Source organism: Aquarana catesbeiana, linkage group LG10 (genome assembly GCF_042186555.1).
Source record: "Aquarana catesbeiana isolate 2022-GZ linkage group LG10, ASM4218655v1, whole genome shotgun sequence".
Classification (NCBI taxonomy): domain Eukaryota; kingdom Metazoa; phylum Chordata; class Amphibia; order Anura; family Ranidae; genus Aquarana; species Aquarana catesbeiana.
In genome coordinates this window covers 210,301,033-210,314,067 of record NC_133333.1, presented here as the reverse complement: position 1 = coordinate 210,314,067, position 13,035 = coordinate 210,301,033, and the positions used below count along the sequence as shown (strand labels likewise).

The 13,035-nt window shown below is 41.5% G+C and overlaps 1 protein-coding gene across 3 annotated transcripts in view; it reads right to left on the bottom strand.

Annotated features, from left to right (window-relative positions):
• Nucleotides 1-13,035, bottom strand: part of ROBO3 (roundabout guidance receptor 3) — a 441,954-nt gene that overhangs the window by 65,748 nt on the left and 363,171 nt on the right. For all 3 annotated transcript variants that reach the window (XM_073603233.1, XM_073603235.1, XM_073603234.1), the window contains exons 3-6: nucleotides 8,312-8,469; nucleotides 6,991-7,111; nucleotides 6,376-6,514; nucleotides 4,714-4,841 (exon numbers count right to left, since the gene is read on the bottom strand). In XM_073603233.1, coding sequence (XP_073459334.1) covers nucleotides 4,714-4,841; nucleotides 6,376-6,514; nucleotides 6,991-7,111; nucleotides 8,312-8,469 — 546 coding nt within the window. The remainder of the gene's footprint in view (nucleotides 1-4,713; nucleotides 4,842-6,375; nucleotides 6,515-6,990; nucleotides 7,112-8,311; nucleotides 8,470-13,035) is intronic.

Below are 13,035 nucleotides of genomic sequence, written 5' to 3'. Positions count from 1 at the left end.
GATGATTTAATTGTGGCAGACCAAAACACTCAAACTGAGTGCCATTAGATAACAATCTGTTAGGTCCTAAATTGCAGGCTTCTCACTTATATCTCCTAGCCTTGGGTTTTTTTTTTGTGTCCTGGACTGCTTTAACGTACCACTTGCAACACCTCTTGGTAGTGTAAAGAGCTGCCTGTCTTCCTATTGGCCAAGAAGGTCACCTATCATAGTAATGGGTCAATAAAAACAATTGAATGCACTGTTACAGTAGCATGCTACACACTCACACTGTGGTGCACCACAACCGATATTAAGGTAAAGCAATGCGTAGTATGAAGGGGCCCTAAAAACCTCTGACCGGTTTACTTTAAGGCTGCCAATAAACAGTGTGATAAAAGAGCCAATTTTAAGCCAGGCGCAATGATCAGCTAGCTTTTCCTGTTTTGTAAAGGGATAATGGTCATTTTAGACAGTTGGATGTGATTGCTATCACACAGAAAGTGTGACAGACATAGAGAAATAGAGGATCAGAACCAGATCACAGGAAGAATTTCCACCAGAAGTAATGTGTGCGCTCCGCTGTCTCCATGGCATGAGTAGCACAGTGGGTCCTGGTAAGAGGAGGGCAGATTAAATCCCTGTCCCTCTTTGCCTGAAAATAGCTGGATGTCTATCAGAAGCCTAATGCCGGGTACACACGATCGGAAATTCGGCCAGCAAAAGACCAACGAGAGCTTTTGGTCGGAAAATGCTGCATCGGACTTTTGCTGGTGGAATCGCTGCCAGCAAAAGATTGAGAGCAGGTTCTCAATTTTTCGGTCGAAAAAAGTTCCTATCTGAAAATGCGATCGTCTGTATGCAATTCGGACGCGCAAAAAATCACGCATGCCTGGAAACAATTCGACGCATACTCGGAAGCATTGAACTTCATTTTCTCGGCTCGTTGTAGTGTTGTACGTTGCCGCGTTCTTGACGGTCGAAAGTTCAGAGAACTTTTGTGTGACCGGGTGCATGCAAGGCAAGCTTGAGCGGAATTCCGTCGGAAAAACCATCCAAGTTTTTTCGGACGGAAATTCCAATCAGATGTGCGCGGCATTAGACAATTTTGTGGCAATTTGTAGCGGAAGTTGAAACCACTCCAGTTCTAATCACCGACATGTTTGATCACTTTCCATCCCAATTTTTGTGGTTTGGCCTCTTAAAACCACAAAATGTTTGTGGTGGAGAGCTGACTGCAAGCAGCAAAATTGCCAAGCACTGGACCAGTATACTCTCCAGCTTCTACACAAAGCGAGGATGAGGTTTTGGAAGGACTGACCCTTTAAAGTGGTCAGGAACATCAGGAAAATGGCATGAGTTTCCTTACCACTTTAGTCAGGGCAGTCAGAGATGAAAGGGACCCTAGACATGAGATCAAGGCCCAGCTCTTTAGCTGATAAGAGCTAGACAGGAAATTAGCTGCTTATTAGCTGTGGGACAAGGCTGGGATATGACCTAAATGTACCGAATGACACAATTAACCCCTAAAGGCTTGTTCCCAATGCACACAAAAAAAGCAGAAAATGCATGCATGCTGACATGTGTTAAAGCATGTTGATGTGCATTTTTAATGAATTGTGCTGCATTTAACTTTTTAAATGCATTTTCTCTGTACAGGCCATATTAAGGGTTATTTTTTTTTCTGATAGACAACATTGAAACATGTTAATATGTATTTTGTGAGTTAAACTGCATAAAAATGTATCATGCCTACATTTTTTGTCAATGGACGCCCATTTTACGCATCTTACATTTAAGTGTAGCTCACCGTCTGGCCTGTCTATCACTAGTGATACAATAGACTCAGGTGTCACATGTGATATTCAGACAGTGCAGGGGTGAGCAATAATAATAATAACTAATAATTATTTAGGAGCGGCAAACAAATCATGAATCTACCAGTAGGGTGGAAAATGTCTGTGATCTCTGTATGAAGTGATGGAAGTATAACACATAGGGATTTACTTACTAAACTCTGCAAGAGCAGTTGCTCCAGGGTTTAGTAAATGAGCAGACGTTCTGCGGACTTCCATTATCCAATCATATGCAAGCAAAAATGCATTGTTTAATTTTTTTTCTTGCACATGATTGGGTATTCTTTGAAAAGTGAAGTTTTACCTTATTTACTAAGCTTTGAAGCAACTGCACGTTGCAAAGTGCACAGTCTATTTGCATTTAGTAAATCAACCCCATAGTGTCTGTATTAATAAAATGATGGTCAGCTCTTGGATCTAAATAATCTTTGACCAGAACAGTCAGCTTATGTCACCATCTCATGACTAACACTGCTCATGCCTATACAGGAACCTCTGACTTCTTGATGGGGAAGGGGTTAGTCTACAAGACATCTATGGTGATGGGCAAATTTGTCATAGTATGGACCATGCAGGGTGTGTTGACCTCCCATATCATTTAGAGGACAATAGGAGTGATTGTTCAAGAGCCAAGCAGAGGCGCCAGTACGATCTTCCATCCCTGTCGTTCCCTATCTGATTGGACATCAGTTTGGAGGGGGGGAATACAGGAGCAGGGTATCATTACAGAAAGTCTAAAATAAACCTTCTCTGCAGCTGTGCGGATACATTAACATGAGATTCTTCAGAAAAACAGAAATAAAGGAGTAGTGTGCAAGTCTCTCTAGAAGTTTGTTTTATGAATGCTGGGACTTGTAGTGCTTCTCTCCAGAGCTGGGCATATGATACTTGGGAAGTAATTAGCAGAAATTGTATAAGGCATGCATTGTTAGTAGTGGATGCTGGATAACCATGACCTTATATTTGTAGTTTCCAAAGGGATACATCTAAGATGCACAGAGATCCCAACGCTTATTTTCAGTACAGTGAAGGGAAGCTCTACATTCGGTTCTGGTGAGGTGGTTCACACAAGACAGTGCTACTTTCAATGAGTACCCAGAAGGTGACTTACAGCATAAACAATTGAGATGAGCACCAGATTAAATGTTAGGAATCCAAATCCCTTTAATGGGGTCACATAAAAAACAGCCCAACGCGTTTCAGGGGCCAAACCACTTCATCAGGGTTTAAATTCAAATCAGAACTTTAAAAGGACTCAAGTGCAGGCTTTGCTATATTAATCTGTATAGAATGCATATAAATGGATCATAAGGTATGCAAGATATTGCCAGCGCTAGTGGCAATAGCACTGCATAGTATACACTTTAAGGGGTGCACAGTTATAACCTATTAAATGTATTTTCCAGGGTTCTGAGCAAATTAATGCAATTTGGTTAAGGTAATATTGTAATAACCTATTACTATATGTAATTTTTAATATTATAAATATGTGCGCTTAGCCATATATGCTCATTTTCAAATTCAAAGGGGATCAAACCAACATGCTGGAAGGCAGCAAATTTTGTAAAACAGGCTCAACTTCTCTAGAAAGGGAATTACAATGGGGAAAAAAAACATGCAAGAAAACCTATAAACAGCCAAAAGTAACATCCAACAATAAGACCCGTGCCCCAAGCATGCATGGAATGAGGTGAAATGAATACTTACAGAATGGACCAACTGCAACGACGTTGACAAAAATATATGAAACAAAAAATAAGGATGGGATGAGTGTGGTTGAATTGAAATGTTGTAAAATGACAACGTGAACAGCAAGACATGAATAATGACATGACATTTAAGTCGTGAGTCAAGTGGACCTGTCTCTCAATCACAGCGAAAGCAGTAAATTAGTTGTACTGGAAAAAATATCTGCCTGAATGCAAGAAAATGATAGCACTTTACAATAACCAATAATATATACAAAATATTAAAGCTGAACTCAGGACAAACAGCTGAATACAGAGATGAAATACGCATATGGTAGCTGGTTTATGTGTCAAAGGATTTGTACTTTTGTTCACCCTGTCCTAAGATTTACACATTTATGCCACACAGCACAGTCCTGACTAGTAGGGAAGGAGACCTGATTTTTCTCTGTTGCATTTAACAAGATCATGTCCATCCCCACGCTGTAACTGGGCAGTGAATGGAGAAGCAGCAAACTCATGGGCTCACCTCTCATCACTCTACTTGCACTACAGCACACCTGATTGGCTCCTTTTGTTGCCTCTCCCCCTCCCAGTCGGTACCTGGACTGCAAGTAGTGCATACTAAGCTAAATCCCGAATCTTACACTATTTGCTTTGCAAAAATAAAACGAATGACGTATTAATGGATACAGAGGTGAATTACTGTGGCTTTTGTATATATGCCTGGAGTTCAGGTTAAGGTTTAGTAATTTATGTTTTTATAGCACATACATTTTCTGACCTGCTTAGTTGCTGCACTTAGACATTAAATTAATACACTGGCTGCAAGAGGGCCATGTATGACCCAAAACCCACCAGCTTCACATAGCTGCCCTAGGCAACATCCAGCACATCAAATCATAAGGAGTCAGTGCCGTTGTTGCGAAAGAGGTCACTGACTCCATACTGAAACGCTGGCCTACTACCCCACAGCTGCCTTCCAATGTGCATGTGTGACAAATCAACAAAAAGTGACATTGATCACATTTCTTTGTACAATACAGGACACACCAACATCTCAATATATAAACATGTTTAGGGTTAGTGAATTATTCCACCATGCATGATCCTTCTGTACTGATGGCACATCATTATAAAACAGGAAATGGACCAAAAGTAAGAAAAACAACAAAAGAACGAGGTCTTACCGTGAACGCCGAGGGAGCCGGACACTTCTGATTTGCCAACGCTGTTTTCTGCAATACAGGTGTACGTTCCTTCATCCTCCGAGGTCACCCGAGAGATGCGCAGGGTGTTGTCACTACGGATCTCATACCTGTAAATTCAGGAAGGTGGCATTTGCTGTGTGATCCAGAGTAAAGGTTGTGATTTGTATTATATTCTGAGCGTTCAGGCAGCAAGGATTATTATGAAGGTCTGGAATATGCAAATGGCTGTGTCCCGTAGACATCAGTGTGCAGCTGGACATGCAAGTGACCACTAAAAGAGCTTTCAACAAACATGAAGAACTCGACTGATGGAGCATGAGTGTTTATGATGGGGAGGGAGGGATGGAAAATCAGGAAGTCATCCCTAATGTCAGTTTAATTTTGGGACAATAGTATTGAGCTAAAAATAATTTCTACACAGCCAATTCTATGAAAACTGGTGAGCTGGAGGTGTCCATGGAGAGCCCCAATACCCAAGGAGACAGTGCTCCCATATACTGGGTCATATTTCCAGACATAAACGTATATGTTTTAGGAGTTTTTCAGAACTAAAGACAGCAGAGAGAAAGTTGTGGTCTTGTCTACAACCAATTTCCTGTCTAAAAATTCCACAGAACAGCCAGTGGTCTCAGGTGAAGCTACTTTAAAAGACCTGCAGATACTTTTCCAATACAGCACCATTCCATATGGGCTTCATCACCAGACCGTTCAGTGGACCAATCAGTTTTGGAGAACAGAGGATCGTTCAGGACGGTTACATAGTTAGTCAAGTTGAAAAAAGACACAAGTCCATCTAGTTCAACCAAAAATAATAAATAATAATAATACAATCCCATATACACAATCCTTCACCCACAGTTGATCCAGAGGAAGGCAAAAAACCCCAGCAAAGCATTCTCTAATTTGCTACAGCAGGGGGGGAAGAGTCCTTCCTGATCCCCGAGAAGCAACCGGATTTTCCCTGGATCAACTTTACCTATATATATGTTAGTACCCAGTTATATTTTGTACATTTAGTAAAGAATCAAGGCCTATTTTAAAGCAATTTACTAAACTTGCCAGAACCACCTCTGGAGGGAGTCTATTCCACATTTTCACAGCTCTTACTGTGAAGAAACCTTTCCATATTTTTGAGATTAAATCTTTTTTTCTTCTAGATGTAAAGCGTGCCCCCTTGTCCTCTGTGATGACCTTAAAATGAATAACTCAACACCAAGTTCACTATATGGACCACTTATGTATTTTTACATGTTGATTATATCCCTCCCTTAATCACCTCTTCTCAAGAGGGAATCGATTCTGCTCCTCTAATCTTTCCTCAAAACTGAGCTCCTCCATGCCTTTTATCAGTTTGGTTGCCCTTCTCTGCACTTTGTCCAGTTCCCCGGTTTGAAGGTTTTGTCTGATTGCTCTCTGACTGTCCCTCAAGACAAGGCGGGATTGTTGGCCATTCCTCCTTTCTCACAAGTCTATATCTAATAACACGCATACCCAATGGAGCAAGACTGTACATGTTTAGGGGACAGCTGGCTAAGAGGCAAGCTAAAGGACAGCCAGGTGGAGCCTACACAACTGAACGGCCTGTAAGGACTCCCAAATTGGATGATGGCAAAACAATAGTTTGAAATATGATAATCTTACCTTCCACGGGGCAGTTCTCCCTCTTCCTTGCGCCAGCGGGCAGTGGGCATTGGGTCACCCTGTACCTCACAGTGAAAATCCACAATGTCATCTGCCAAGACTACTTGGTTTATGGGTCGTCTGATGAACGTGGGCCGTTCTGACAATCAAAAAATGAGACAGGTGAAGCAATGCAAAGTATATTCCAAAGTATATCCCAGGAAATGTTTTGGTAAGGATCCACTGTCTGTGTCCCACTGGAGAGTTTCCCTTCCACTTCTACTTCCTGTTTTGGAGACACTAACAGGAGGACAGAGGAAATCTCTCCAAAGCGACAGATGTCACCATTGGAAGATTACTCCTCTTGCATACCAGCAACCCTCTTTGGTTTACATGCTTCTTTTCTAATATGTTGCATTTAAAGATCTAAATAGGTCTATAGAAAAGGAGCTTTTCTTTAAACAGGGAATTTAAAGTTCTCATTTGTTGCTGAAAGAAGTTGGAATGGGCTTATGCGGGTTTGTTGTCTGAGGATAATCACTCTTTATTTCTCTTCCTAATGTTTTCTATCAGTACAAATTATTTCCTGATAGTGGAATAACGGACATCACAGATTGAACAGCTCGTCTAACTTACCGAAGACCACCAGCTGGGCCGGCTCGCTGTCACGTTCCCCCACCATGTTGGTGGCTACACACACATACATTCCGGCGTCTGCCTTTCTGGTGTTGGAGATCATCAGTTTCCCTCCTCGGATCTATTGAACGAATATGGGAAATACACGATAATTGGCACAGCACATAAAAGATGAAAGACTCAATCTTAAAGCGCATCAGTCAATGACCAGTGATGTCATCCACATTGAATCAAAACAGGTTTAGATTAGCTATCCTGGAAATAGTATAATGACTGGAAATCTGGCAAATCCTAATAAGCACAGTGCTCTGTGTAATTATGAACAGCAACCAATCAAATGAGCTTTGAGAAGATCAGCGCCCGTCTTTGCTGTCAATGCTCAATAATACTTGTGGTTCCCCAGCCAAGGAGCAGCACAATACTCACAGCGGTCACTATCTGTGTGACCTTTTGCGTTTTCTGCCCCTCCACAATCTAGAAATACAGTATACCTTCCAACTTTCTGGGGTGAGAAAAGGGGATACTTTATTATAACGTATGCAAGGGACACATCCCTGCCATGTCCCCAGTTGAGTGGGCTGTGAAGTATTAATACACCAAAAAAAAAAAAAAAAGGATTGGTTAAACCAGTGACCTCTGGCCCTTTGCTTGCCTTTATCTGGCCCTTGGGGCACTATTCCACCAACTGTCACCAATAATGGGGCACCATTCCCCCTACTGACACCATCAATGGGGCACTATTTTTCTCATTGATATCAGCAATGGGACACTCTTCCTGCCATTAAAACCAATTATGGGGCACTGATACCAGGGCATTTTCTACACCCACTGGCCACAGTCCAGCCCCCCTATACCCTGAAGGACAGTAAACTGGTTCCTTGAATAGAAAGTTTGGAGACCCCTGGGTTAAACCTACAAGTGCTTTCTTTCACCATAACTTTTTCTTCAAACTGGATCTTCAGGATGTCAAATGAAGTCATTTAGAGGTTACAACAAAGAGATAAGATTAAAAAGGAGGACAACTAAGGAAGAGATTTGGTTCTGACGGGACAGTCCCGGCAAACAAGGTAAAGCTGGGAACTATGACAAAGTGGTACTGGGTGTAGAAGTGTGGTAATAACAGTAGAGAATAAGTCGCTGTGGGGACAGCGATTGATGAGAATGGTGGGGATTGGTGACACAAATGTTAATAATAAATTCAGCTGTCCATTAACATTTCCTACACAGGAGAGATGGCCACAAAACCTTAGATGAAAAAAAACACTTCTAACCATTTTCCACCGTAAAGAGGAGATATTTAAGACCTCCAGAGTCCCCTTACCGTGATTCGTTCATCTTTGTCACTAATGCGGGCATTTTCTTTCTTCCAGGATATGGTGGGCTCGGGGTGACCTCGTGGAGGGATGCACTCCATTACCGCTGGTTCTCCTGCTGCCACCACAACATCACTGGGAGCCTGACGAAAGTCATCCCGTAAGACTGTAAAACAAAAGAGAGACTCCATCAGACCAGAGTATGGTGAAATACATGCCTATCCTTCAAAGTCCAAAACTAGAAGAGCACCACCAGTGTCAAAATTGTCTTTTGTTTACTTTGTATAAAAGTACCAGTAGCAGCGTTCAACCAATCACCATCCTCCACTTTTCAGAATACCATTCGTCACAGAGTGCTCTACAAAAATTGGCAATCCCAACCCGTCAAAGCCGGGTATAAAATCTTCAGAAAGACAAATTTGTAAAAAAAAAAAAAATCTGCTTCCGCTCTAAAGTTAATACAAAATTTTCTACCATGATGGTACATAAAAGAACATTATGTTATCAAGACCAACTCTTCGTGTCCTACAACACGGGTGATGTTTTTCTGTTCACTGTTTGTAATGCATTTCACTTAATCATCGCTGGTGGAAGACATTGAGAAATGCACGTTTGACCTGTGACCCCCCCTAGAAGGGACATCTGCTGCACACACTGGGTCAGATCCGCCCCCTCTGCCCCAAAACGCTGAGACCAGCAGCCACGTTTCCATGTGACAGGTCTGAGCCCGGTCACTGCACATCTGTCCGCAAATGTCTGCCGCCCCTGACCGCTGAGATGACAGATGAATTGTCCTAAGCACTTATGTAATTAGCTTTATTGAAAGAGCTTACAAGGCAGAAGAGGGAAGTGAGCACTAAATGTTTACCACCGTCCAGAGGAAGCGTCGTACACACATCACCAAAAAAAAGAATGATAATTGAGGAAGAGGGCTGCGTGGTACCTACTTTATAGGATGGTTCCCATACTGGCCTGAACGTACCCATGGATTATAAATTACACTAGTCTGATGGGTCCAAAACTGGCAGTATGCAGCAATGGGCACAGCTTGGGTGGATGTACTGTGGTTAGCAGCAGCGTCTTGCAGCACTGGGGTTCTGGGCTCACTCCCCACATGACGTGTTGTTTTTCCAATGCCCCAGTTTGCTGCAATCACCCAAAAATGATACAGACGGGTCCTTGTTAATTGGCCTTAGTATGCATGTTGTGAGGATATTAAAGCGGAACGTCAGTCATTTTTTCATCTTTCCATCTATTAAATCTTCTGCCCTTGTTGTTTTAACTTTGGATAGTAAAACATTTCTTTTCTGCCAGTAAATATCTTATACAGCCCACTTCCTGTTTCTTGTCTGATAAAAAGCCTAGGCTTATGACATCATGCACAACTCTCTCTCTCACTCTCGTGAGAGTTTGCCAGGAAGTGAGGGGGGGATGAGTCATAAGAGGGCCAATGAGAGCTGCAGAGCTGGAGGTGTGCCTCTGTGTAAATCCAGGAAGTGAACAGGCAGCAGCTTCAGCTGCCCACAGCTAAAATGATTGCAGCCAGACTTAGCCTGGCCATACATTATACAATTTTCTTGTTCAACTTTCCTTTAGATTTACCGAAGCCGTATAATATGAGATCAAACCTAAACACTTTCAATTTGTATGCAATCAGGCAGGCCCTTGCACTACATCGTTAAAGGTAAATCTAAAGAAAATTGAATAAGAAAATTTGTATGGTGTATTCTGCAGCATATTTGGCAAATACAGAATCGCAGTATATATAAAATAATCTGCAAAGTGGTTGGAGGGAAGCTTCAGAATGGCAAAGATGTTTTTTATTACAAATTATGTGAGCAGACTGCAGTTCCGCTTTAAGAACTCCTTTGAGCTAGAAGTTATAGTAGACGCAAACCCAGTCACTAAAATCTCATATGAACGTTGTTTATATCATTGTCTTATATATTATATCATTTTTTTTTTTTTTGCTAAATCTTTATTGAATTGTTAAAATTGTACAATGAAAATTATCCAGAAAGGAAAATCCAGATAAGAAAACGGAAAATTATAGTAAAATAATATTTTTAATTCTGTGGCTTTTATTAAAATATTCCCTGGTGTTGTTATACCTTTTTTCAAGGAACACTTGAACATTATTTTAATTACAGCGGTTCAGCGTACCTATTTTATTATTTTACTCATTGCAATTGCTTTTCACTCCACTTTGAATTTGAACCCTAAATTATGTCTCATGTATTGGAATTTTTCCACTGCTCGTCAGTTGATTTTTTTTATATATCCATTCTACTTAATAAAAAACCTTTTTAAAAGAAAATATTCCGTGGTGATCCTGCCAAGAAGGTCCTTGTTCTGACACTTCCTTTCAAAGGGTGACAACGCTCTGTCCTTGTCTTCCAATTGTGCTCCTGCGTTGTCACTCAACACACAATCACAATCTACTATTATCGCCATCAGGAAACCCACCCAGAAAGTGCACTAGAACTCTCCTATACGATTGGTTTCTATCACAGAATGCTCTTACATTTAGCAAGACATTAAATTTCACTCTTACAGAGAAGACGAATAAATCTCCCAGACTGGCCTTGAAGGGCGTCCATGTTTTATTTAAAGGCCTTCGTATAACAGCTGCAGGTGGTTTTCCTATTCCTCGCTGATTGCCTGCAGATCTGCACACTTATGTCTGGAAAGACGCCAGCTGTAATGGGCTCTTACTGGGAAGATCTCAGGGCCTCCTGTACACTGATCAATGGCCCTACAGGCTGGACTGGTAAAAATACCAGATGACTTCAGACTGTGCAGGCAGGTGTTACTTCCCTTTGAACATTTCCCATTAGGGCTGTTACTGATTCAAAGTTTCATGTTTGATTAATCGATTTTTTTTTTTTTTAATCGATTAACCGACTAAATTCAATTAATTATAACGCACATACAGATCCAAGTACTTTTAGCTGATCTCCTTGCATTGCAACTCTGCATTAGTCAGTGGTAAATGTGGTATACACTATATACAATCACCCGACACTAGTTAGTTTCCACAATCCATGACTTAACACTTAAAAAAAAAAAACTTTAGAAAAATTTTAAGGAGTCTTTAAATGTTAAATTTGTTTTTAGGGTGGACCTCCACTTTAACAAGACATTTTCAAACTTGCCGCTCAATTGCTTGCTATCTGGGTAATGCCTCCAATGGGTATACCAGTCCTGTTGACAACCATCTAAAATGGGAATGCCATTTCACTTCCTGTTGTGTCTCTGGGACAGGAAGTGAAATGAAAGCTCCACACTGATATGCACAAGGCAAAGCCTAAACCGAGAGGTGTTTTCTCTCTGTATGACCTAATCTAAAACTAAAATACAGAATCAAGCTGTATATATATATATACTTTAAATCACCACGATTCCTCCTCCACATTTGACCTGTCCAGTACAGACAACACACTCACCTTCATAACGCCCTCCGATGCTTGTTTATTCCCAGCAAGGGTCACGTATCATCAGCATGGGGCGTGTCCGGCCAATCACAAAACCGGCTCGCAGCCACACCTCTGCAATTCGCGGACACGCCCACTCGGTCGAAGCCTTTTAGGCCATGATTGGAACGGTCAGGCGCCTGCTGTATTACATTACTTTACCATTGTCCAACGTGGGCACCGTCAATGACTGGGGAAGGGGGGAGGAGTCTGGTGACGTCGATGTCCGTGACGTCACCGGATCTCTGACGGAACTCCCGGCGAAGAGGTGAGTACCGATCAAAAGAATTTTGATCGATCAAAAAAATTAACAATTAATCGAGGAATTAATCATTAACTTCCGCAGCCCTATTTCCCATAATTCCCCATTTTTATTTATTTTTTTGGTTAATATGGAGGTGTTGTTGTGCTTCTCAAACCTCTATGGGCTGGTTCACACCACAAAAACGCACTCCAGATCCGTTCCGGATGCGTTTCTGCACGTGCATTTTTGACGGGTTTCAGATTCATTCCAGATGCTTTTTTTTTTTCTTCTTTTTCCTGTTTTTTTCTTTTTTTACTGTTCTGGGATCCAGTGCATTCCGGAGTGTTTTTGATGCATTTTAAAGCGTTCCAGTGCAGTCCAGTGCAGTAAAAATGCAGCATAATTCTACTTTTTTTTTTCTAATACTGGAACGCACTGGAACTGACTGCACTGATGTGAATTATGCCATATAATCTACTTTCCAGGCGTTTTTGATGCAGAAAAAAACGCACAGGACTGCATGTGGTGTGAACTGGCCCTTAAAAGTGGATGTAAACCCTCACATATACCCAGTGAAGTGAACAGCCTCAGATGATACACAGGGATGAAACAAATCTCCCTACATACGTTTTACATAAATATCTGCTGTCTTCAGCTTTATATACTGTTTAGAAAGTTCACATCGTGTTAGAATTTTCTCTCCCTGATTCACCTGTGGGTGTGGATTCTTACCATACACTGCGAGACAGCTGATTGGAGGAAAGGCACACACCCCCAACTCCACATAGGCAGAGACTTGCAGAGCTGTGCTGTGAATAGACCAGCTCTCTGCTAATCTATTTATAGCACCCTCCTTGACACAAATTTCAGGCTGGTTTTATCACAGTTGACAGAGAACTTGTCAGAAGTTATTATGCTGATAACAGAAGAACGGAGCAGGAGAAAGCCACAGGACTTAGGGCTTTGAAGAGAGATAAGAAAACACTGTAGATATATGTGCCCACCTCAAATTTCA